The sequence below is a fragment of the Melospiza melodia genome, chromosome 7 (assembly GCF_035770615.1).
Source record: "Melospiza melodia melodia isolate bMelMel2 chromosome 7, bMelMel2.pri, whole genome shotgun sequence".
In the NCBI taxonomy this organism is placed as follows: Eukaryota; Metazoa; Chordata; class Aves; order Passeriformes; family Passerellidae; genus Melospiza; species Melospiza melodia.
In genome coordinates, this window is record NC_086200.1 from 28,366,551 (window position 1) to 28,390,419 (window position 23,869).

General features: G+C 45.1%; 2 protein-coding genes across 11 annotated transcripts in view; both read right to left on the bottom strand.

Annotated features, from left to right (window-relative positions):
- Nucleotides 1-2,009: 2,009 nt before the first annotated feature.
- USE1 (unconventional SNARE in the ER 1) lies at nucleotides 2,010-5,769 on the bottom strand. Its single transcript, XM_063160892.1, has 8 exons — nucleotides 5,632-5,769; nucleotides 5,425-5,474; nucleotides 4,827-4,905; nucleotides 3,996-4,148; nucleotides 3,798-3,816; nucleotides 3,073-3,103; nucleotides 2,709-2,871; nucleotides 2,010-2,518 (listed from the first exon to the last, which is right to left on the bottom strand). Exons 1-8 carry the CDS (start codon nucleotides 5,767-5,769, stop codon nucleotides 2,336-2,338), a joined length of 816 nt encoding a protein of 271 aa, XP_063016962.1. The 3' UTR covers nucleotides 2,010-2,335.
- Nucleotides 5,770-6,248: 479 nt separating this feature from the next.
- The window catches only part of MYO9B (myosin IXB), a 48,274-nt gene continuing 30,653 nt past the window's right edge, over nucleotides 6,249-23,869 (bottom strand). For 3 of the 10 annotated variants that reach the window (XM_063160896.1, XM_063160893.1, XM_063160894.1), the window contains 27 exons: nucleotides 23,365-23,475; nucleotides 22,330-22,369; nucleotides 21,747-21,869; nucleotides 21,225-21,305; nucleotides 20,998-21,108; nucleotides 20,395-20,517; nucleotides 19,765-19,914; nucleotides 19,471-19,637; nucleotides 17,990-18,946; nucleotides 17,411-17,477; nucleotides 16,952-17,082; nucleotides 16,163-16,320; nucleotides 15,877-16,055; nucleotides 15,307-15,405; nucleotides 14,646-14,822; nucleotides 14,141-14,182; nucleotides 13,497-13,608; nucleotides 13,341-13,411; nucleotides 11,959-12,157; nucleotides 11,260-11,388; nucleotides 10,568-10,673; nucleotides 9,794-9,925; nucleotides 8,734-8,857; nucleotides 8,257-8,304; nucleotides 7,666-7,802; nucleotides 7,282-7,409; nucleotides 6,249-7,133 (listed from right to left, as the gene is read on the bottom strand). In XM_063160896.1, coding sequence (XP_063016966.1) covers nucleotides 6,697-7,133; nucleotides 7,282-7,409; nucleotides 7,666-7,802; nucleotides 8,257-8,304; nucleotides 8,734-8,857; nucleotides 9,794-9,925; nucleotides 10,568-10,673; nucleotides 11,260-11,388; nucleotides 11,959-12,157; nucleotides 13,341-13,411; nucleotides 13,497-13,608; nucleotides 14,141-14,182; nucleotides 14,646-14,822; nucleotides 15,307-15,405; nucleotides 15,877-16,055; nucleotides 16,163-16,320; nucleotides 16,952-17,082; nucleotides 17,411-17,477; nucleotides 17,990-18,946; nucleotides 19,471-19,637; nucleotides 19,765-19,914; nucleotides 20,395-20,517; nucleotides 20,998-21,108; nucleotides 21,225-21,305; nucleotides 21,747-21,869; nucleotides 22,330-22,369; nucleotides 23,365-23,475 — 4,339 coding nt within the window. In that variant the 3' untranslated portion in view covers nucleotides 6,249-6,696. Of the gene's footprint in view, nucleotides 7,134-7,269; nucleotides 7,410-7,665; nucleotides 7,803-8,256; nucleotides 8,305-8,733; nucleotides 8,858-9,184; nucleotides 9,369-9,793; nucleotides 9,926-10,567; nucleotides 10,674-11,259; nucleotides 11,389-11,958; nucleotides 12,158-13,340; nucleotides 13,412-13,496; nucleotides 13,609-14,140; nucleotides 14,183-14,645; nucleotides 14,823-15,306; nucleotides 15,406-15,876; nucleotides 16,056-16,162; nucleotides 16,321-16,951; nucleotides 17,083-17,410; nucleotides 17,478-17,989; nucleotides 18,947-19,470; nucleotides 19,638-19,764; nucleotides 19,915-20,394; nucleotides 20,518-20,997; nucleotides 21,109-21,224; nucleotides 21,306-21,746; nucleotides 21,870-22,329; nucleotides 22,370-23,364; nucleotides 23,476-23,869 lie in introns of those variants that run through there. The other 7 variants (XM_063160902.1, XM_063160901.1, XM_063160900.1 and 4 more) reach the window with 4 other exon arrangements.

The window sequence follows — 23,869 nt, forward strand, 5'->3', positions numbered from 1 at the left end:
GCAGAGCATCCACCACCCCCCACAGGTCGTCAAAAATAAAAACTGTCATTCATCTGGGAAATGTCACAAAGCCCTGAGTCATTGTTTATTCTAAATAGCACCGGCTCCCATCTTCAAAGTGGTGCTGAATGACTGCAATTGCTAAATGAACTCGAGAAAAGCAAAGACAACAACCGAGCCTTTGTGTGCAGGGCAGTGGATCCGTTGGGTTGGGAGGAGAAGGGAACACTTTTCCACCTGGGAGAGAAGCCCCAGGAAGCAGAGGCTCAGTGCTCAACGGCTGCTGGAGATAACAAAAAGTGTTCCAGGGTTCACTCCTGGTGTTCATTCAACACAACAAACACCCATGAAATGTCAATGGGCAAAGTTAAGTGGTTTCTGAACTCACTCCGTGCAGGCTTCTTTGTAAATCAATATCTGCAACTTGGAGTAGAGGATGTTTTCTTGGAGACAAGCTATCACTAGCAGCTCCCTTTCATGTCTTTCCAATCAAAAATTTCCTAATTTATAAGTGCCAAAAAGTTACAGGCAACCCATTTTGCTGATAGCAAAAGTCAGTTTTAAACTTGTCTGCAGTGATGCACCAAATCTTTTGTAAACTAGGAAAAAATAATTTATTTCAAGTAATAAAGAGGACAGTGTTATGGACAATGAAGCATTAATGTTGCATCCCAAAATCTCACACACAAAAACCATTCCAGCATCACATTCAGCCTCTAAGAGAAGAGCTTGGCATTGAAATGCCTGCAGGGAAAGTAGTGAGCAATCAGAATTGAAAAAATAATTTGGTGACACAGCATTGACTAATGAAGCACAGTGAAATGTCAAACATTACATACAGATGAAGGAAAACAACTGGGAAAAGTAGAAATGTCCATAAATTGATTGCTACAACTCTAAATTTCTCTAAATTCAAGGTAAATAAAACAGGAGTATATTGCAGATATCTGAGTAGCTGGAATTAAAAGCTGTACCTCATAATATAATTATTCATTTGATAATCCATAAGTGAGTGGTATACTACATTGCAAACATTGTGTTAAAAAACAGAAATATTTTGTGTAAAAAATGTTAACAGCCTTCATAACCAGAGATGGGAAATAGAAATGTCACATTTCTGTACAGGAGAGCACAGCTCTGACACAGAGCCTGGTGCTGTGGGACGTGTTCAAAGCAAAGCTGGATATTCCTAAGAACCCAGCTGTGACAAACAGCTCTTCCAGGCTGGAACACCCCATGGTTTGGTTCCAGACCAAAGCACAGCCAGGGTCACCTGCTGCCCCTCATCTCCTCCGTGGGACACCTGAACACTGCTCAGCAGGATGCACAAGGGTTTGCTTTCAGCTTATCTCAGGCACCTACAGAGACTCTCAGGCTGTCACACAAACCCTGCTTTGCTACACTCTCCAAGTTTTTCTAGCAGCAGCAGTGTTTTAAAAATATGAGTTTCTTTTTTCTCTGTTTTATTTTAGCGAGCTCTTAAGACAACAGGGATAATTGGCTCAAAAAAGAAAAGCTGAATATTTTGAAATTATTATTTCCATCTTGAAGACACCACCTTCCTTTGCCCTCATCCTGCAGCACAAGCATGTTTGCACAGGTGAGGTCTGTGCCACCTGCAGCACTGTGTGTACAGTTGGAAGGTGGCAGGGTCACGGTGTTTCCTTCATGGAACAGCTCCAACACCACAATGAGAAGTGAGAACATTTGCACACACAAAAGGGAGGCAAACACTGCACAGAAAGCAGCTCCAGTCCTGTAGTAATCTGAACTGGAGAAGATGGTGAAGTCCAAAGTCCCAAATACCCATCTGGGCAAACTGTGAGCCTGAGAAGAGTTTTACCTGTTGGTACTCTGAATCTGAGCCAAGCAAGCACCTGAACAGCAGAATTCTCTTTCTACACTGCAGCTGTGTATGCACAGAACTGAAATTAAATATCCTGTTGGCAGCAAGCTCCTAGGTCAGTACAGAAAAGCTGTGAACACAGGAAAGAATGTAAGACTTCAACTGTTATTTAACTTTGTATTGACTAAATGCCTTTTAGGAGTCATAACATTTGTCACAAACACATTAAAAATGTATTTATCCACTAAAGAACTTGTTAGCAGCTCAGTGTAAATTCTCATCCTTACCTCACAGGTTGACTGTTGTTGCAAGAGGCAACAAGAGTCACCAAGTAAACAAGAATGGAAGTGTGGAAAGCCTTCCTCAGGAAAGCCTTCCTCCACTGGGAGATGCAAGGCAGGCCTTGCACAGCCTCTAAGACTATGACAGTTCTCACACCAGCTGAGCTTTCCCACTGCACTACAGCCAGCTTTAAGTAAAATAAAATTTTCATTTCAGTTTGGGGAAAATCCTGATGAAGAGAATCATGCTGATGAATATAAAACAAACTACAATTAGCATTATCCACAGCAGCCAGTTGACAGATTTCTTGGCGTGTTGTTCCAGGCGGTCGGATTCATCCTTGAGCTTCTCAAAGTTCTGGTCTGCCATCCTGAGGGAGTGTGACAGTGTCTGTGGAGCAAAGAGAGCAAACAGGGTCAGCCTTACAGCTACCAGCTCTGGCAGCTTCCCCCAACAGAGAAAAGGTTCAGCTGCAGATCCACTCTGATCCCACCAGGAATCAAGCTGCAGGATTTCACACATCAGCACTTGAACCTTGTGGGTTGCAAAACTTGAGGGGCCACAGCTCAACAGGCACTACCTGGTTGTCCTGTTTGATCACGTTCTGGGCAGCCAGGGTGTTGTTTTTGAGGCTGCGAGCCAAGCTGAGCATTTCCTCAGCCAGCTTCTCCTGCATGTCCTGGTGATGCTGCAGCACAGCATCCAGCTCCACTGCCGACTGCTTCTCGTCTGATGTGAGGCCTCTGCAAGAGCACCAGGGAAAAAAAGGGATTTACATTTCCTTGTGGGTTGATCTCACAGGTTTTCCCCAGGTTTTACATCTCTACAAGACAACAAAGCCCACTGAAGTCAATTGAAGGCATTATATATTTTGGTTTCTCTAAAGGTCATTGGGAAAACAGTTCCCAAAACGCTGAGCACTGGAATGAGAAATTCTGACTTACTTTCGCCTCCTTATGTTCAATTCCTCAGAATCTGGGAAAATAAAGAAAAGTGCTTAGCATATTATAAATTCTCATGCAATCACAGGCTGAAAAAACAAGTCTCCTGTAAGGGATTTTTGGATATCCAAATCCTACGTAGCCTCTACCCCAAGGAATATGGGTGTCAATGCCTACCTGCTTTCTGCAGGGAAAAGAGGACACAGAACATCAAAAGAGGGGAAAAACCCCAGCTGAATCACATCCCTGAGGGCAGGGTTTCAGCCTCTGTGTCTCGGTGTTCTTTCAGGACACGTTAGATTGGCCCAGCTCCAGCTGCTCTAACAGTAGCCATGGAAACCTCAAATTAATTCCTCCCAGTTCCCTACGTGAATAACATGGCTGTGTATTCCAGAGGAACTGAACAACACCTACTCAAAGCACCCAGGATCACATGGCTTGCTCAGAGCAGAAGGGAACAGGCACAAAATAAATTGCCCCTGCTAATTCTGTAATTAGAATGTCTGTTTCTGCATGAATGCTACAAAAAGAGCTACCTACAAGTCCCTGCCATCATTGATAACAACGCTTCTGCTTTCATCTGTCAGGGGTTTTGTTTTTAAAATCTGTTGTCTTGAAAAGAAGTGAGGCACTAAATTAAAAGTACACTTGGGGAAATATTGAATACCTGACCTCCCTCTTCCCCTCTCTGTAACACACAGTTGGAGGAACCAACAGATTGAACTTACCATCAGCAGCCAGGGGGTCCTGGGAGGAGAAAGAGAACCAAAACAGCAGATTACAAAGGGTCAGTGATAAAGGACAGGCCTGGCAGAGTGCCTGTGCCCAGGATTTAGAGATAAAAAGGTGCCTCCCCACCCAGCCTGGGACACTTGTGAGGCAGCTGAACACAAGCAGGACACTCTGTAAAGAAGCAGTGAACATACTGTGCCGAGCAGCTCGCTCCTCATCTGGCCCGTGCAGCGCGCCTTGGTCTGCAGGTGCACGGTTTTGGTGGCCGGGGTTCTCTCCTTGGCTGTCGTCGGGGTGCGCCCCGGGGCCAGGAACTGGTTGGCCAGAGCTTTTTCTGTGGATGAAGACTGGCAGTGGGAAAAAGCAGTCATGGATATGACACTGTGCAGCGTGAGGCAGATGGGGTGTGACCCACAGGGATGGGGGTGCAATCCCACAGCAGCTTCCCTGTTGTAGTGTGTTTTTATACTTTGTAATTAGTTTTGGTTTTGTATCCCCCTCCCTAATTAGTTTTGTTTTTGTATCCCATAGCTGCTTCCCTGTTGTAGTGTGTTTTTATACTTTGTAGTAGTTTTAGTTTTGCATCCCCATATTTTTCCCAAATTGTTTACCCCAGCTTGTACCCCCTCCCTCTACCTGTGTAATCTCTTTCCTTTGCTGAGATCATCCCCAAATCCCCACCCTGGCTCTGTGTCACTCACTCAGCATCCCATCTCCTCCATCTAGAACTTTCAGTCCAGGACATCAAGTGATTGACCAGGGGTCAGCCCCTCAAGTGTTTCTCCATAGGCTGTCCTAAATGTCCATTTCCCAGTATCCATACCTTAATTTATCTTATTGGTCAGTAAATGTTATCTAATTTATGTTTCCACCTTCCTTTAAATGTAACCTTGGCACCTCTCCCGGGGATATCAGCAGGAGCTCCCTGAGGTGGGGGAGCTCCCAATTTGGATTAACCCCTGTTAAGAGTCGGCCCTTTTATCCTCTGCCAGTGTCTCTTTTCAAGCTGAACTAGTAAATCTTACCAATTTTTCAGCTTCTAGGAGTCCCTTTAAAAAGTCCACTTTGCGAGAGTATTCATTCAGCAGTTCAGGGGCTGGCTTGCTGTTGGAATTGAAAGATAACATCAAAACCAAAAGTTATCAGCATTTTCTAGCATTCTACTTTCCAAGTGAAATAATAAAAAAAACCCACATGGTTTTTCAAAGAAGCAGAAATAGCCTTAGGTCGGGAATACATTTGTAAATCCTCTGAAAATCACCTTTTCCAAGGCAGGGAAGGCTCAAGGAATATGTTTTTCCACAGGGAAGACACATTGCTGCAGTGTTTGTGGGCTATGGCTGATTTACGGGTAAGAGATTATTGAATCACAGTGTCATTAATGTTGGAAAAGACCTCCAAGATCACCAGATCCAACCTTCCACTGAATCCCCCATTCCCACTAAACCATATTGCAAAGTGCCACATCTGCTTTCTTTTTTAATACTTCCAGGGATGGTGACTCCATCACTTCCCTGGGCAGCTTTTTCCAGTGTTTTACCACTTTCACTGAAGGAATTTTTCCTGGGATCCAGCCTAAAGAGACAAACCCACAACAGGCACCCAGGGGCTCAGGGCGCTCACCTGGACTGCTTCTTCAGCTCCCGGAGCATGTCCTCCAGAGCAGCCACATACTGAGGGCAAAAACAAGATTTTAAATGACAGCACTAAGGAGAAATCCCCTGTCTGGCAAAGGCTGTGGGTGTAACACTACAGCGCTCCCGTCTCGGTTACTGAGGGGCGGACGCGGTGCTGCGGGGCAGAGGGACGGGAGGGGCACGGCGGCCTCACCTTCTCCAGCCGCCACTCCTCGGGGTCCCGCCGCTCCGCCGCCAGCGCCTCGCACCGGCTCAGGAGCCGCATCAAGTTCAGCTCCAGCCGCGTCGCCGCCATGGTGGCACCGGAACTCCCCTCAGCGCCGGGCGCCATCTTGGGGCGGAGCGCGGGGAGGGGCGGGAAGCGCCGGGCGGGCCGTGACCGCCCCGGTTTATTTAAAAAACCCAAAAACCTTCCCCAAATCACCCCACACCCAAGGCGTGCACACGGGCATAGAGAGGCAGCTGCGGCTCGGGGCAGCGCTGTGGCCGAGCTGAGCTCTTCCCTCACTCCAACATGGTGGAGGCCGTGAGGGGCCGGGGCATGGCCGTGGCCTCAAGGCGCTGCTGTGGGATGGCAGCTCGCCCTCAGGTGTGTTCCCGAACAGAGGTGAGGCGGCTCGCACAGCACACCCAGCATGGGAGCTCCCCTTTGCTCCAGGAGCAACAAAACCCTCCCCTGTGACACCACAGCAGCGTCAGAGCTTCCCTTTCCCCCGTCCTTATTCACTACTTAATAAAAACAGTACCCCAAGTAAAGGCTTCCTTCGGACTAAATTACTTGTTAGACAGACATCGATCAACTACCACATGTATTTTTTAAAAGTGCAATGTTTTAATAAACGTTTTTATACATGTTGGTCTCAATTAAGGCTATTACCACATTAGGAGCTCTGTAAACCATAGAGAAAATTGTCATAAAATCATACAAAACATTAAGGCAACACACATTGACCTAAACTGACTGTTGGTCCCGTGAGAATCCATTGTAAGGCAAAGGCACAGCAGCGGAATGGGGGGGTTTGGTTCCTGTACACTCAATTCATGTTATCAACATGATGCTTTACCTTCTTTGCAAGGTTTTAATTTAAAGTGGAGAATATTTGCTTTAAACAACCTTGCTTAACCCTTACAGTACTGTACATTTCTGGGCTGCCTTCCCCGCAGCCCCTTAAAAGACCATGAACATGCTCACAGCCCTCAAAGGGTTAAAGCCAAAGCTGTGGTCAACTTCAAGAAGAGTCCAGAGCACTGAAGAATTTCACTTCTCCACACAGGGAATGTGAGAGCAGGGGTCCGAGAACCTGCGCTTGAGTTTTGCTGTGGGTTCGTATTCAACCCCGAGTTCCTGAGTGTGGGCCAGTGCAGACCCTTGTGCAATGTACACCGAGTGGATGCTGTCAGTCCGCCTGGCTGGCTGCTCCCTCCGCTGCACCCTCTGACACTCTTCCTCAGAGAAAGCCTCGTCCTGGGATTCTGTACATTTGAACATCCCGGGAGGAAGTTTTATGTTTGCTGTTGGCATCACTGGAGTTCGACGGGGCACTTTAATCTTGGACAGTGTTAAGGAGTATCTGCGCCTTGAAGCCAGGGGTGCAGAGTAAGAATCTGAAGAGGTTTGCGGGAGAGAAGGCACTTTGCAAATGTCTTTGGCAGGCACGCTGGAGCTCTGAGCACAGCAGTCTAATCCAATAATTGCTTTAAAGAAAGACGATACTTAGAGACTGATAGCAGGCCTAAAATGTAACTCAATACGAGCCACTGTGACCAGATAATGTTTGGTCACCTGGCTGTATGCAATGAAAGATGTAGAATAAAAAAAAGCACTTACTACCTTAATACTGACCTTCGGTATCCACCCGGCCTGGTTTGTCCTCCAGCAGGCTCTCTGTGCTCGCAGAGGTCTCCGAGTCCACGTTTTCCTCGTCAGAGCCTCGCTGGTCGAGCTCAGGTAAGCGGTAAGTGATGTCCTCCCTGCACCAAACACAGGCTGCAGCACCTCTGACACAAGCACCTTCACCCAGCTCGTGTTCAGAGGTAAAGCATGTAGCCATTAACTATTAATGCTCATGGTGTTCTCTCAGTTAATGCTTTGTATTTTCATTTTCCCCCTCATCAAGGGCCTACAGAACACAGTTAGATCCTTTTGGACAAAAGGTATCCTGCTTTACCTGTGTTGCCCTCAGGTAACAACAAAGGGCATGGCCTGACCAGGTAGAGGGGGACTTACTTTTCTTCTTTTATTGACTGTATGCGATCAATGAGAATCTCCTTCTCCCGGTTGGCTTCAGAAACATCCTCCTCTTCATGCACAGAGTCCAGCTCTGAGGTGCCACTGTCACTTCCTTTGACCTGAGAACTTTTACTCTGCAAGACAGATTCACATTAACACTTGTCAGTCACAAGCAGCTACACCCATTTGCAAGTTTCAGAGTGGAAGACAAATGAGTGGGTCAAAGAAGAGGCTGATGGAATTGATGAAGAGCTGTTAGTTATCCACACAAATGTTTCAAAAAGTAAGAAAATTTCCTATTCACCTGATATCCAGGATTTTGTTACCTTTTTTTGAGCTGTGAGGCTCAGCTTAGTTTTAGTAGTCACTTAATGAGTAATATTATTACATACAGTGTCTATGAAATATCAGGTGATGACAAAGAGCCCAGCAGCCCTGCATGCAGTCTGGGGAGGAAGTTGCACCAGTACATGCAGTCCTGATTGTTCAAGAGTGTTTAAAACTGAGTTACAACCTGTGTAAGTATTTTAGTCATGCAAGAGTACCACAAGAAAACCCCATGCACTGGAGCCAGGCAGTTGTACATACCAGCTTCCCCTCGTAAGGGGAAGAGAACCCAAGTTTTATAGGCCAGAGCTAGGGAGAGATGGAGACCAAATTCACTATATGCAGCCTCTGATCAGACAGTTTGGTTTGTATTAATCAGTACAACACAAACAAAGAGTATTTTCCTTCCTAGAATGCAGCATATTTTTGCACCCCAGCCATCCCTGGAGTAAAGGAACTCTTTTGCCATATCAGACACTCAATCTTAGTGACACTGACAGAATTACATGGGAATAGATTTTGACCAGTACAAAAGCAGATTCCCATCCCTGCACCCTTCATTTATCAGAACTTCAGTGCAGCTGAATATGAGCTCCTACCTACAGCTTTGGGCAGTTGTTTTTTTCCAGCTGATTTCTGAATGGATGGACAGGAGAAGCAGCACTCCCTCCCCAAGAAGCTGGTGGAAGTTTTATTTGGAATTTTTATTGATTTTGGAAGTTTTATTTCAACACTTACCGTGTTCTGCCGAAGCAACGAGAGCCGTCGGAAAGCAAAGCTCTCTGCTGCTTCCAGTTGATTGATTTCTTCCATTTTTATCTTGTACTTCCTTATCTGCTCCTTTATGAGCATCTCTACACACCTGTGAGGAAGGCAAGGTGTTATTGAGCTCCCTCATACCCTGAAGGTTCTGAAACAGCCATGGTGGGGTGGGATGCTGCTCCTGGCCTGGGGGTGTTTGTCACACACACGTGGCTGGAGTGTCACACAGTGTCCCAGCCCATCCCTCACAGCAGCACTGCATGGAAACAGGTGAAGAATCCAACACAGCAGGCACAGCAGGACAGATAATGGTGACAGGTAATGGCACATGTTCCTCCTGGGATCACCAGAGCCTCCCATGCTGGCTGTACACACTGGTGAGCACACACACATTACCACAGCTGCCAACAGCTCCTGCTGCTTCTACCTGTTGTCCCTGGGCTGGCACAGGCTGGCAGAGACACAACGAGCCTGCAACTGCCCTTCTCCAGCTCTATGGCCCCAGGGGTCAGTAAGAAGTTACAAAAAGCTGCCATTTTTCAAACTCTGTTTCCACTGGAGGCAGAGGCAAGGCCAGTGAGGATGGTGAGGGGCTCTCACAGCCAGAGTTACTGGAGGGTGAGGAGAACAGAGAGGGTCAAGGACAGAACCTTCTTCAATTCAAAGAACAAAGAGATCATTGGGGGTTCTAAGTATGCAGGAGACAGCTTAATTCTATATCATATGGTTTATTATGCCTTGTATGTCAGCAAAATAGATAATTAGGGTACAAGCCCCCCAAAAAATAGATTCTCTTGAGTTAAAACACAAACCTGATAGTAAAGACTTATAGATCATCCTACTTTATGCTTAGTAAAACAGTTGGGAGGTTTGAGAGGGGTGAATAAGCTGGCAGCACTGGCAGAGCTAGAATTCAACAACTCTTGAACCTCAGCATCTCAGCTTGATATGAATGAAGTTGTAGCAAATACAGCTAGTGGTGCTGACCTTCCATCCCATTCCAAAACACTGCTTCTCAGCAGCTGCCAAAACTTACATGGTTGTTTTTGAGACATCCTTCATGCTGGTCAAGGGGTCAGAGGTATCGGGACAGCGCAAGAGGCACGGAGCAAACACGATGGCCAAGGCGTTGGGGGACATGCGGTTCACATCTTCTATCAAAGACACTCTGCAATTCAACATCCAGGAAAAGAGATTTTAACCTTGCTAGGATACAAACACCCTGCCAGAATTCCCAAATAACATAAGGAGGCTTCTTGGGCACTCAGTGTGTACAGCAGCCCAAAGAAGCTTTACAATTATTTCATACCTACTAAGTAGACAACATTTCATGTATCAAAGGATCAGGGAGTCACCCAGGCTAAGCTAGTCTGGTAGCTTCTCAAAAGTATGTTGGTGATCCAGAATCACTTTGCCCATGTTCAGAGGGCTGCTTGGAAAGCCCCCGGGTTCCTTGGGTAAGAGCAGCCCTTTCCCAGCACCATTTATCCCTGCTCCTGGGACTTGCCTATGTTCATCCTCAGTTCACTACAAGCCCCTCTGTCTAAATCCTGGTGCTTGGATGATTCACCAAGGCTTTGAGATCTACCTTGTCCTCAAAGTTGTTCTTACCTGGTTTGATCCAAATACACCAGGTGCAGAAGTAACCACACACCAGTTTGTGAGCACAACTACCAGTTTGAATTCTTTCATTTCCAAACCAGCAGCACAATCCCCACACTGACACTGAAGGTGTTTAACACTTTAGAAAGCTTCCAAGCAGCATTCAGAATCACAGTTTCTCTACAAATGAAGAAATTAAACTCATTACTTGACAAGATGGAAGATGAGTCGTTCCAAGGTATTGTGATTTGCTTGTGGGAGCTTCTCCAGGACACTGTAAATGGCACAGAGTTGCTCCTGTTTCTCTGGCAGTTCTGCACAAAGGGAGAAAACACAAGATATTAATTGCTGTGCTAGGCTAGTGGAAAGCTTAAAATTCCTAAATTCTGATAAGTCTTACTGTCATTTCATTTAGCAACTATTATAACTGACTGTTAAAGTCCCCCTCATGGCACTGCAATTATCCTGCATTTTCAGGAGCTGCTGCTGATGCTATCAGCAATCATCAAGTGACACACTAAGACCTCCAACACCATCTAGGGTGCCTTAATCCCACTGAAGTTAAAAGAATCTAGGTATTAAAAGTATCTGTATATCCAGATCTCATTCAGAATAACAAGAAAAACCCTTCCTGAAAGAAAACTTATTGACATCCTTATTCCATTTTCAGAGAGAGCAGCTGTAAGTGACACATTAAAAATAAAAAAAGAATCCTGAAGCAAGATGAAGGAAGCCAGAGGAGAAATTCCCTGAGTAATGTTTTATGTAAAATGTCTAAAATCATTGTTGTAAGTGCACTGGAAGGAGCTGTTTAGTCAGCATGAGCATCTTAAGAATTTCTTTTCCCAAGGACACAATGAGTTAAAGCAGAAATGCTTGAAGAATGGTTTTTAAACCTACCTACAGCTCTGAGAAAATCATTGTACTGTGCTGAGGTCATCAGTGGGTCTGGCAATTCCCTCAGCCACTGCTTAAGGATCCCTGTGATGGTGTGAATAGGGTAATTCTCCAGTTTCACTGAGTTTGGGTCTGAAAAGAAATGTTTTATTTAGAGCAGTTCATTCCTTTGATGCACACAATGAGACCCCATAGAAATAAGATTAGGAACATTCTAATCTCCTGTTCACAGAATCCCAATTACTATCTGCTCCCTATTTTTAACTTCTGAATTGAATTGATAAATCTGATAACATGATGGCCAAGGTGTTGGGGGACATGAGGTTCACAGCTTCTCTCAAAGCCACTCTGGAATTCAACATCCAGGAAAAGAGATTTTAACCTTGCTAGAATACAAACACCCTGATCACACCTTGCCAGAGTTCCCAATTGACATGTAAGGAGGCCTCTTGGACACTCAGTGTGTACAGCAGTGCAAAGAAACTTTACAAATATTTCATACCTACTAAGCAGACAATTCAGAAGTTGAAAATAGGCAGAAGATAGTAATTTAAAAGTACTAAACAACACAAATAATACAGCCTGCACAGTCAGCAAAAAGCTGTTTTTAAGCACTAAGTGACAGATACTTCCAGATAGAAGAGAATTGCAGGGAAAACTGATATCATGCAATGACATGCAAAGAGTCAACACTGCCTGGACCTTCTTGCAGCATCTGCTTCAGCTCCTTCATGCGATTTGCTGATCCTGACTTCCTGTAGATGCCTTCAGTGTAGAGCCCGTGCATCTCCACGTACTCCAGCAGCTTCTCCATGACCACGGGCACCGAGTTCCTCTCGCTGGTCAGGGCGCTCACGCACACCCCGAAGTGTCCCCGCAGGGACTCCGTGTCCTGCTCGCCCTGGGGGTGACACAGCTGTGAGCCACTGCCCCTGGGGTGACACAGCCGTGAGCCACTGCCCCTGGGGTGACACAGCCATGAGCCCACTGCCCCTGGGGTGACACAGCTGTGAGCCACTGCCCCTGGAGGTGACACAGCTGTGAGCCACTGCCCCTGGGGTGACACAGCTGTGAGCCACTGCCCCTGGGGTGACACAGCTGTGAGCCCACTGCCCCTGGAGGTGACACAGCTGTGAGCCCTGGGGGTGACACAGCTGTGAGCCACTGCCCCTGGGGTGACACAGCTGTGAGCCCACTGCCCCTGGAGGTGACACAGCTGTGAGCCCTGGGGGTGACACAGCTGTGAGCCCACTGCCCCTGGAGGTGACACAGCTGTGAGCCCTGGGGGTGACACAGCTGTGAGCCACTGCCCCTGGGGTGACACAGCTGTGAGCCCACTGCCCCTGGAGGTGACACAGCCGTGAGCCCACTGCCCCTGGGGTGACACAGCCGTGAGCCCACTGCCCCTGGGGTGACACAGCCGTGAGCCCACTGCCCCTGGGGTGACACAGCTGTGAGCCCTGGGGGTGACACAGCTGTGAGCCCACTGCCCCTGGGGTGACACAGCTGTGAGCCCTGGGGTGACACAGCTGTGAGCCCTGGGGGTGACACAGCTGTGAGCCACTGCCCCTGGGGTGACACAGCTGTGAGCCCTGGGGGTGACACAGCCATGAGCCCACTGCCCCTGGGGGTGACACAGCTGTGAGCCACTGCCCCTGGGGGTGACACGGCCGTGAGCCACCGCCCCTTCCCTGCCCCAGGCACTGCCATGGCTTCCTGCTAGAACCACCTTGTGCTTCCAGAAACTACAGCTGAGTGCTTTATTTTGCCTTGGATCATAAGGCAGATTTGCTGAGCTGCAGCAATAAAGAGCCTTTATGGTTCACACTGCAGGATTGCTTTATCAGTTTGGCCAACACTGCACACACACTCTGTGAGAAGGGTTCCTAAATTAGCTCAAGCATCACCTCCTAGGAGAATGCTGTTTCTGCAGAGGGTCCCTCTCTCACTGAGGAGGGAACTGTTTAAGCCATTTTTATTCAGTGCCTGGGCATCCACTGTTCATTTACTGAGAAATACAGGCAGCATTTTGCATGCACCACTTCTGGTACTGCAGAACCCCATCCCACATCCACAGGCCTTACCTTTTTCCCACAAGAGGTACAGCTGCTCTGGATTTTGGACATGCACTTCTTGTGACAAGTCAGCTTGCAAACTAAAGAAAGGAGTAATTGTTACAAGCATCTAAATCACACTATGTACCCTAAATGACCCACTTTCTACATGGCCTGTTCACTCACCACTGCACAGACAGGCCTTCTCCATGGGCCAGATGTAGGAGGAGCAGTGCTCACACGACTGCCGGATGCTCACTTGGTAATTTGTGAACACGTGGCCATTGTGCTCTTCAATCTGGTGAGAGACAGCAAGGAACCAGTGAACTCTTCTTGCCTTTAAAAATTATTATTATTACTTTTATAAAACCTTATTATTATTAAAAAAACCATCCATTTCCACCTTTTATTTTACAATCGTTTCACCCTGAAACCAAATTTCACCCTTTCTTAAGGAACTTAGGTTTGCTGGAATATTTCATAATTGACTTGCTGCCTTAAAGTTCATCAGCAAAATACAAGAGTTGTAGTTTTGTTATTAATATTTAGTAATTGTTTTCTTTTAAACAGCTCATGCTTGAAAAAGCCTTTAGACTTTAAAGGAAGCTATGGACAAGCAAGAAAATACCTGAGTACCACCTATCACTGCATGAGAAAGATCTCTGCTTTGTGAAAACTGGTTTTGTATTGTCACATCTTCATAAATGAGGTAAGTGAACGAGCATGCAAAACAAACCAGAATGTCAGTATAAAATCAAGCTCTTCAAAGGGTGTTTGTGTTCTGTGATTGCACCTGAGGACTTGGATTATTGCAGAAAGAAAACACTTACTGCACGATCCTGCTTCCGTTTCTTCTTCTGGGCTTTGGTTTGCTGCAAAGGGAAACAAAACTGGCCTTAGTCTTTGAAATTCAGACATCCCATTCCTTTTTTCTCCCTTTATTGAGTTTCCCAGACTTTACTTCACCTCCAGACATTGAGACACTATCCTGCAGCTTCAGCTTGGTTTGAGGGTTGTCTGAGTTCACACTATCAACTTCCTAAAAACCAACTGAGCTCACTGCCTGATGACAAAGCAACTCCATCTCTCAAACCTCCAGAGAACGCCTATGTTTTCACCAAAGAAAATGCACGCTTTCAGATTCTGAAAATATTAAGTTAAAAAATTAACAATTCCATAAAGGTGTATCAGCAATCATGATGTGTGTATGGCAAGTGTTTCCCAAATAATTAAGAATGCCATGGAAAAGGTTTTTGAGATAACACAGGTCCCCTAAATTAACAGAGCAACAGTGTTTCATCATACCATAAACCAGCAACAGAACAACTTTCATACCTTGGACTGCTCAGGTTCCTCTTTCTTTGTATATCCTCTAATGAATTCATCCAGAAGGGATAGAAAGAGATTCAAAACCAGCTTGACTTCTTTCTCTTCCCTTTTTTTGGCCAGGTTTGTAACTAGGAGCTGGTAATTTTCCACCAGATCTTTATAGCCAACATGGATTTGTCCATTCTAAAGAAGGAAAAATACTTGTCAGACATTCCTTTTTAATACTGTTGAGACAGTTTCATATTTTCATGTACTTAAGCTCAGAGGTGAAAAAGCACAGCCATGATCAAAGACAAAGATAACAGCCCATGACAGAAACAAGTTAACACACTTCCCTCCTGCACTGTCCAACAGCACTTGGCTGACACAAGGCAGTGTCAGAAGAATATTGGAAAAGCTGTTGGCTCCTCTCTCCAGCATTAGGAGGCTGAAGACAGCAAAATCCATCCATTTCTAAAAATAAATTTATGGCTGAGTGAATGAGCAAAGGAAAACAAAGCAGGCTGCTTGAGATTACAGCAGAGCTGTAAAACGAGTCTAACATTCAGCTCTGAATTCTGTGCTGAGAATTGCTGAAGTGCTTTGTTGAAGAGCTGCAGGCCAAGCCTTTAACCTGCACACTCATTTATTGCCTGCCAACTTCCCTTTATTGAGACTTACTACTTACAGGAGCAGAGTACATGGTCTTGATGTTTCCTCTGAACTTCTCTGTGGCTTCAAAAAACAAACATTCAACACCAGACTTCTGGGAGCGTAAGTCATTGATCTAGAAAAGAAATACATCTGCATCAGATTTTGTTAAAAAAAGAACATCTGAACAGAGTTAAGCTTCAGTGGCTGGGCTTAGTCATTTGTGACCAGTCCAATTATTTAAAACAACATTTTTTTAATGCACTGTGCTGATGATACAAAACAGTAGGGTTGGATAGTTGGGCTTTAGAGAACTCTCTATTTACAACTCTTGGGGGTTTTTTTAATACAAGTTTTGCTGCCCACTCATTTGTAAACAAAGACCTAACATGAATGCTCTGTATTGTATTTAATGCAATATTATGCATTCAGTGACTTGAGGAAAAGAACAGAAAGGGCCCTAATGCAGAGTAACTCAGTCAAACCATCCAATCAATTCCCTTTTGCATTAAATTATAACATAAACTTGCACCTAGACTAGCAGGCTTTAAAATTCTACGCACACAGTGAACAAAGGTTTGAATTTTCATGGCTGGGAGCCTTTCACCTTGTTCAGGAGGAACTCATCCAGGTGTTTGAGCTCGTTGGCGTTGGCAATCTCCCGGACCATGGACGCGCGCCAGTTCTGGGACGCGCTGGAGATCTTGCTGATCTTTATGGTTCTGTTCTTCTTGGCTTTGCTGCTCTCCTTCCCAGCCTGGGGGCGGCCTGGCTGCCCCAAGGAACCTGCCAAAGAAATGGATCTGGATGTTCAAGCAGGGTGAAGGAATTCTGCAGAATTTGTTTCCTCACAGGAAGATGCACTGTGCTGAGGGTTAAACCACCAAGCTCACCTTCTGAAACTTTCTGGACACCTCCTGTGTCTGTAAAGAGGACACAAGACACCAGGGAGAGGCCGTCTCCTTCCTCAATCACATCAGAACTCTCCTTTGCAATTTTCTTGTCTGGCTTTTTCCCCAAAAGTCTTCGCAAAGGGCTTTTGAAAGCAGACCTGAATACAAAAGCAGATACAAGTCTGTCCCATTAGGAATGGAAGCTGGCTCTGCCACAAGAACAGGCTCTTAACAATAACCCACAACAGGATTCACAACTATGGGGAATATTTAAGGCCCAACCTGCAGAAAAACTGAGCAGCACAAAAAAAAGGAAAGACAATGTGAAAGCACTCCTGGAGTTTCTGGCATTTACAAAATCAGAGCACTACCTTCAGCACACACACACAACACCTCACATATCCACAACATCACTTCTGGCTCAGGAAGTCTCTGGGCTGCAGAAGCCAGAGGCTGGAGCAGGCCAGGGAAGCAGCATTACATGCTTGCTGGGCTTTCAGCTTTTCTACTGGTGTTGTATTACACTACATGAACCTTTAATCCCAGCTGTAAGTTTGTTCTTATTTTAAAAAGAACCTCTTCACAGAAAGTGTTATGCAAGCAGAGAATCTGTTCCTCAGCAGGCTCAGATATCATGCTCAGGGCAACACGAAGCAGCAACACAGCCACTGGTGTAGCTGATGCCAGCTTGTGCCTCTGCACAATCAAGGTGCCCAGCTCAAGAACCAATGGAAAATCTCTTTTTTTTCATTTTCTGAAAGACAGGCCAGTCACACACACAAGCCATACTTGGCATCCCCTTGCTGACTCGCTGGCTGCGCAGGAACGGCCGTGTCCAAGCTGGGGAAGTGGTCACTGGGCTTCTTCTGCACAGGGTACTTCTTGTTGCCTTTTTCTTCTTCAATTGGGTCTGGTGACAGCTACAGGAGAGAGGAGGGGTCAGAAACTGCATTTTGAGTGACATAGATTCTTTAAATGGTTTAAGAGCTAGAATGGTTAAGTTAACTTCATCAAGACAAAACACTTTATCCAATATTAGCTTCCTAATACAAGAGCCAATGCTTTGATCAATGATCCATTTATTAAAAAATATATTTTCAAATATTTCCTGATGATTATTTTTACATTGGTATCAAACAAAACCAAAATCAACCTGAAGCCACACAAATACACTACAGACAATTATTCACAAATCTTTAATATTTATAAACAATAATTAAGTATGAATATGTACAATAGCATCAGTACCTGGTTCATGGCAACAGTCTGGGCCAGTGTTGAGAGGTCACTTAATGAAGCTGAACTCCCTTTCTTCCTGTAGTAAGGTAAGTTTCAGAATATGAATTTTAATAAAGTCTGTGGGCTCTTCACATCTTTTAAATAACTCACATATCAACACTACATCTGAGTCAGCCCTTGCAATTCACTTTTAAATGCAAAATGTACTGGAGAAGTGAAAAAGCATGGGAATGTCAGATTTCCTGCCATGTCAGAGGGATGATGCTTGCAAGCTGCAGGTCACTAAAACCTCGTTTTCAATGGGTAAAAGACACATGAAAATAAACTCCAGACATTATTTCAACTAATGCCCTGACTCCTCCTTTTAATACAGCCAGGCAGGCTTTGCAGCTTTTGTGAGCTTCTGAAAACATTCTGTCCATACAGATTCCCTGCAGGACTGGGAGCCAAGGAAAAGCAGGAGTTGTTCACAACTCCATGTGCTCCCACAACATGGCCCAAATGTACAGGCCCTCAGAAGTTCTCCATGGATTCTTAAACATTACAGATATCTGTTTTATAAGTGATAAAAAAGGAAGCTGCCCTTACTCTAGCTGATCCTGAGGAGACTTATCCAGACGTATCCTTCCATCCAGAGACTGACTCAGCACATCATTCTGGCCAGAATCAGACTGCCTCTTGCCTTTCCACTTCTCTCTCTTGTACTTTAGCTTCTCTGGGTCATCCACATATCTCTGGATTGCAGAAGTGTTGCTGTCCAGGTCTTTGGTTGCCCTCTGCCTCCTGTTTCTATCTGCCCAGCAGTCAGCAGGGCCATGAAAGCTGCCACCAGCAGACAGTGTGCTGTGAACTTTCAGTGCAAGATCTGTTGGCCTTTCAGGGCAGGTAAAGCTTTGGCTGCTTTTTATTTGGTTATTTTGATTCTGTTGTGTTTTTGTTCTATCAGCTGCCCTGTTCTCTGCCTCTGATCCAGGTGGCTGCTCAGGAACAGAATCACTTTCTTTTATCTCACTTGATGGTGGAGTGTCTGAAAGAGTTTTTTCTTGACTTGGACTTTTCTCTTGCTCACTGCTTCCCTGAAGGACATTATCTTCTTGTGCTGTGGATTTCTCTGTCTCTGGAGCACTTTCCAGGGCCTGTTCAGAAACAGTTTGCTCCTCGTGGCACAATGCAGATGGTCCTTCCAAGGACAGGAGTGCATGCTTGTTCTGCAAGTCGTTGTGCTCCAGCCCCCTCTGCCGACGGGATTCCCGCTTCTCCCGGCTGTTGCTCACTCTCTCTGAGCTCTCCACCGTGTGCTTCTGGGCTTTCTCAGATGAGCTCAGCTTCTCAGCTTGTTCATTCTGAGCTTGATCTTTATCTTCAACAGCTTGATCTGTCTCTGAGTCGTGTTTCACATCTGTTGCTAGCTCACTCTGCTCATCCTTGCTCTTATCTTCATCTATGTTGGACGTCTTGCTCGTATCTTGCTCTTTGTCTTCAACCTCCTGCATTTCCTTCTGCTCTTCTTGAGCTTTCTGCCTTTCTAGAACCATTTTCTGGTATCTGTTAAGAATTTTTAATATGAAAACACAAATCCTTAATGCCCAGGGGTCAAAAAAACCCCACCAACTGCTTAAATGCAGCTCAAATAGCAGCACAGACCCAAACTACAGTTTGGGACTGCAGGGAGGTGGCAGTGCAGCTGAGCTGAATAAAGCTCAAATCCTGAGCACTTATCCAGTGTCCACACTCCACTGACCACTTGATACTGACTGAAATATCACATGGCAGTAGCTATCTTAAAGTTCATACAATCCCAGAATGGTTTGGGACCCATGGTTTTTGGTTGGGACCTTAAAGATCATCTCACTCCCATCCCCCTTGCCATGGGGATGAGACACCTTCTACTATCCCAAACCCCACTCAACCTGGCCTTGGCCAATTCCAGGGGCAGCCACAACCTCCTTGGGCAACAAGATTGTTTACCAAGTTGTTGACTAAGTCACCCCACCACACAAACTGAGCTTGGCAGGTGAAGCCAGGTGACGAATTGATGTTTTTATGCCACATTGCTCCTTCCCCTTTACCTCTTCCTCTGCAGGTGCCCCCTGACCAGGGCCTGCAGGAGACAAATCCTCTTCCTGAGCTGCAGGAAGCGTTTCCTCTGCCGGTGGCGCCTCCAGGCCGCCTGGATCTCGATGGCAGCGTTGTTCCTCTGCAGGGCCATCCTGACACGGCGCGAGCGCCAGCACGCCTGCAAAGGGAGGTTCTGAACTGAGGCAGGGCTGCCTCGAGGTGGGGAGTGCTCCATGGCAGGGTTTGTTTGTTTGTTTGTTTGTTGTTAGGAAAATAACAACAGTTATTGTTGTTCTCAAGGATACCTGTAAAACAACGGCTGCCTGCCGCATCCTGAGAAAGCGTCTCCTCTCCAAAACCATCCTGAGCCAGCTCTGAAGGAGGATGATTTTCCTGATCACTTCTTTGTGTAGTGTATCCTGTAGTATCTGCCGTTCAGCCTCTTTCATAAAAACCTGTTCAGTTAAAGGAAAGTTCATCAAGAAGGAGTTAACTCCTTTCAGCCCCCACTGGAACTATAGTAACAGATAAGGTAATGGTTTGGTACCACTGCACCAAACCTTACTGGCTGACAGTTTGCCCAAAAGATACAAGTCCTTTTAAATTTCAGAGTTTGGATTCTAAAACTTACACCTATCCTTACAGCCTTCAAATCACAGAACCCTTCCAAAATGTAAACATTGATCTGTTTGACAAATGCCAATAGCAACAATTTCCCAAACTATCTATATAACATGGATTTGTACTGTAGTCAAAAAAACAGGTTGGCATCAAAACCAAGGGGTCAGGTATAACCTCTGTGTCACCACTTGCAAGAGGTAAAATAGCCAATTTGGGTACATAAAACAGAGAAGAGTAACATTTGTAAATGAACTGCACTGAATTTGGCAGTGTACAGCAGTGGTTCTTACTGCCTTACAGAAAGTTTCACAGACCTTGGTCTTCCCTATTTGATAGTAGTTTTCATTCAGTTTCAGTTTATTCAAATAAGCACAGATGTCTTCCTTGGAGGCTTTGGCATTTTTGGGCAGTAACACCTGAAACTGGTCAATGAATTCCTGTAACAAACAGAGACAGCAAGAGACCAAAGTTAGAAGGCAACTCCCAAGTTTGGAGTTTTAGCTCTAAAATAGAAATCTATTTAAGACACTTAAGCTACAGGGATCTGAAAATACCTCTCACTACAAACTGAGCTACTTCTCCATGTAAAATGCAGGCTAAGTCAGCCTCTGTTAATGGGAAAGATCACCTAGGTGTGATCTCTCAACCTACACAGAGTTTTTACAGAAAACTAATTCCCACATTAGACAGCACTGACTGCACTCAGAATATTTCTTCCTGGTTGTGTGAAGGGAATTTACTGGCAGACAACCCACAACAGTTTAACTACGACTTTTTACCATGCAGGCTCTCTTAAAACTACAGTGCATTTTTACAGCTCATCCCAAGGGGTCATGAGCCTTGTATGAAGAGACACACAAGGTGTGTTTTCTGAAGAGAGCAGATATTCCTGAAAGCACAACCCAGTTCCCATGTACCTGGAATGTGTATTTGGCACTGTAGCCAGACCTCCTGATCCGCACAGTTTCCAGCATGCCCGTGTACCGTAACTGCTGCAGCACCAAGCTCTCATCAAAGAGCATCTCCCTCTGTAAAGGACCAGCAGAAAACAGCCAGTGAGAGCCTGAGGAGCCTGAGCAGAAATAGAGATTCCAAGGATGAGCCCTGGATGTCAGCAGGCAGCTCAGCTCTGAGGCAGCCTCACCTTCTCTGCGTTGGAGCGGATGCAGCGGATGAAGAACGGCTCAGCTCTGCCCAGGGTCTCCAGCAACTTGTTCAGTGAAGACTGAAATGAAACAGTCACAAAAGTTTTTCTTCAGGATAGCATTTTGATGGTGATTTGGTGTTTGACAGCAGGATAGCTTTTCCCTCAGGAATCAGGTTGTTTCAGGTCTCATGGCTGTACAAAATCCAAACAGATCCTCCCATATTGCTCAGCACATCCCTGTGTTTGGTATTTGCTTTTAGCTTTTCTCAAGAGAATTTCAAGCAGGGTTTGAACATCCTCTCATGTTCTCACAGTAGCACTAGATCTGTATACAAGGATGATCAGTGTAGAGAACTGACACATTTCATGGCATCAATGGCATCTCAAAATGTACTCTGACTTTAATCAAGCATAAACCTCACCTCAAAAAAACCTCAAGAATAAAACCCACTTGGTTTTCCAAGCAAGACCAGCCCAGATCAGCCCAGCAGGGGCTGTTCCCTGAGGTTTGTCACCCACCTGGAACTGGGCACTTATGCTGGGGGGTTTCTTCTTCTTGTGCAAGTGCAAAAGGGACTTTGTAGTCCGGTCATGCAGAGTCATGCTCATGATGAGCTTCAGAGATTTGGAATCCAGCAAGTTCTACAAAAAAAATTTCATAATCAACAAAGTGCAAGTCTTTCAACTAAAAGGGAAATATTTTCTCTGAAATGAGTCAGAATGAAACCAGCTACCCAGAGTTCCACATTCAGTGACATGTTATATTTCATGATTATTTCTATTTTGGGTCAAAACATTTCTTAGGAGTGAAACTGTTTCACTGCCCTGTCCCAAGAGTGTAAGGTGAACAAGGGGAATCACACAATCACTGCATTTGTCTTCCCTGACTTGGAAATGACTTTATACACTTATGACATCTTCACATCTGTCTAATTAAACAATTCTTATTAAAGAGAACATTCACCTATTTTTCAGCTTGTCAGGATAAATAACAAAACTTTCCTACACTATAAAACAGTACTGAAGTGAGTTCTGTCAATCAAAATGAAATTCACAGTGCAAAAAAGCCCATACCCAAGAGAAATCTAAATTTTCTGATTACCTTGGGAATGATCTGCTTTTGCTTGACACCTTTACTTTTCCTGTGAAAATATTAAAGATAATTTAAGAAAAAAAAATGCACATGATTTTTGATTATTTCAGCAGGCCATAAATTGGTGCAATTTATGAGGCAAGGTAAAGGACAGAAGAAAATGAGCACAACAGCACCAGGGTGTGTTCATGCATGATTCTTACAAGTGACCAATGCAAGAAACGCAAACTGCTCTGCAACAAGAACAATTTCTTTTTCTTAAATAAACTCTGTAGGTATTGGAAGCTTTCAAAAGTGAGACATTAAATCTGAAGTTAAAACTATTCAAAACTGCATTGTTGGACATTAAACTCATTATAACACAAGGCACTAGCAAATAAAAGTGCTCAGTTCAGAAGTTACAGCTGCTGGCACCAGAAGCTCTGTGAAAGAACACTGGGAGCAGGAGGACAATGCATGTCCCAGCACCAGGGACTCTGGAATGTCTGAGCAGGTCACACACAGAAGGTGAAGCAGGGGAAGCTCTCAGAAAGAAAGCTGCAGCTCACATCTTGCTGGTTCTAAGCACATTAACTCTGTGATATAGGGCAGGTTCCTGCTCTGTTTACACCACCTCTGTTCCTCCACCCTGTTTACATTTACTTATTATACAGCAGAGCAGAGATTAATTTCTTTACACACACACAGAACTGCAGATGTAAAGGCCCTAAACCCAGGAATACATCCAGCACAAGCACCCTGAATTTCATGAAACATTTGTCACACCTTGTGGGAGATCTCACTATTGAATATTTTGCAACGACAAGCTCACATTAGACATTTGGAGCTTTTAAAGCAAGTTCACACGAGAAATAGGTTAAACTTTCAGCTAACGCAATGAAGCAACAAGGTGTTCTCTACAGCCTATTTGCAGAAAGAATGTTTTATTTTTAATTGTCTTGTTTATCATTTTTCAAAGAAAAATTTAGGACAAGCATCATTTTTAGGGAGTGGACTAATGCCTGGTTCTTGTTGCACTTCCAAAGCAAAAGGCAGAGCACTCACAGGAGGTGGGAGCGGTGTTGAAGCTGACTGAGGGACCGAAGCAGCTCACAGGGATCATCACCCTGCCAGGGCAGTCCTTTAATACTGGCGATGATTTGTTCATGCATGTCTCTAAAATGATCCACAGCAAAACACAGGTGGCAAACAGAGATACACAGCCGTGAGAGAGGGGGAAAAAAGGAGTTAAAACCCCAAAAGGTTCCATCACCAAGTGTGCTCCAAAATGCAGCAGGTCAATCCCAGGCTACTTGTTCCTAAACATGAATGATTTGGATGACAAGTCAGCACTTTCTACTCCATCAGTGCTCTAAAATATAATTGCCAGTCTCATACTCAACTTACTCTCTGATTCTACCTTTTACTGTAAATTCTTGAGCCATCAATTCAGAAAATGGAGGGAAATTTAGAGAGGTTAATGGTTATGGTTAAGTCAAGGAACCTTTTCAGTTTAATGTAAGCTTCTTTATAACCAAGAGTAAACATTTTTATACAGAGATTAGACTAC

What these genes read in the sequence shown, in the direction of transcription:
- USE1 (XM_063160892.1), bottom strand. Translation starts at nt 5,769, where the DNA reads ATGGCGCCCGGCGCTGAGGGGAGTTCCGGTGCCACCATGGCGGCGACG. An exon ending in AGGAGTGGCGGCTGGAGAAG is followed by an intron (nt 5,475 to 5,631) that starts GTGAGGCCGCCG and finishes TTTTGCCCTCAG; the next exon opens with TATGTGGCTGCTCTGGAGGA. An exon ending in TTGAACATAAGGAGGCGAAA is followed by an intron (nt 2,872 to 3,072) that starts GTAAGTCAGAAT and finishes GTGCTCTTGCAG; the next exon opens with AGGCCTCACATCAGACGAGA.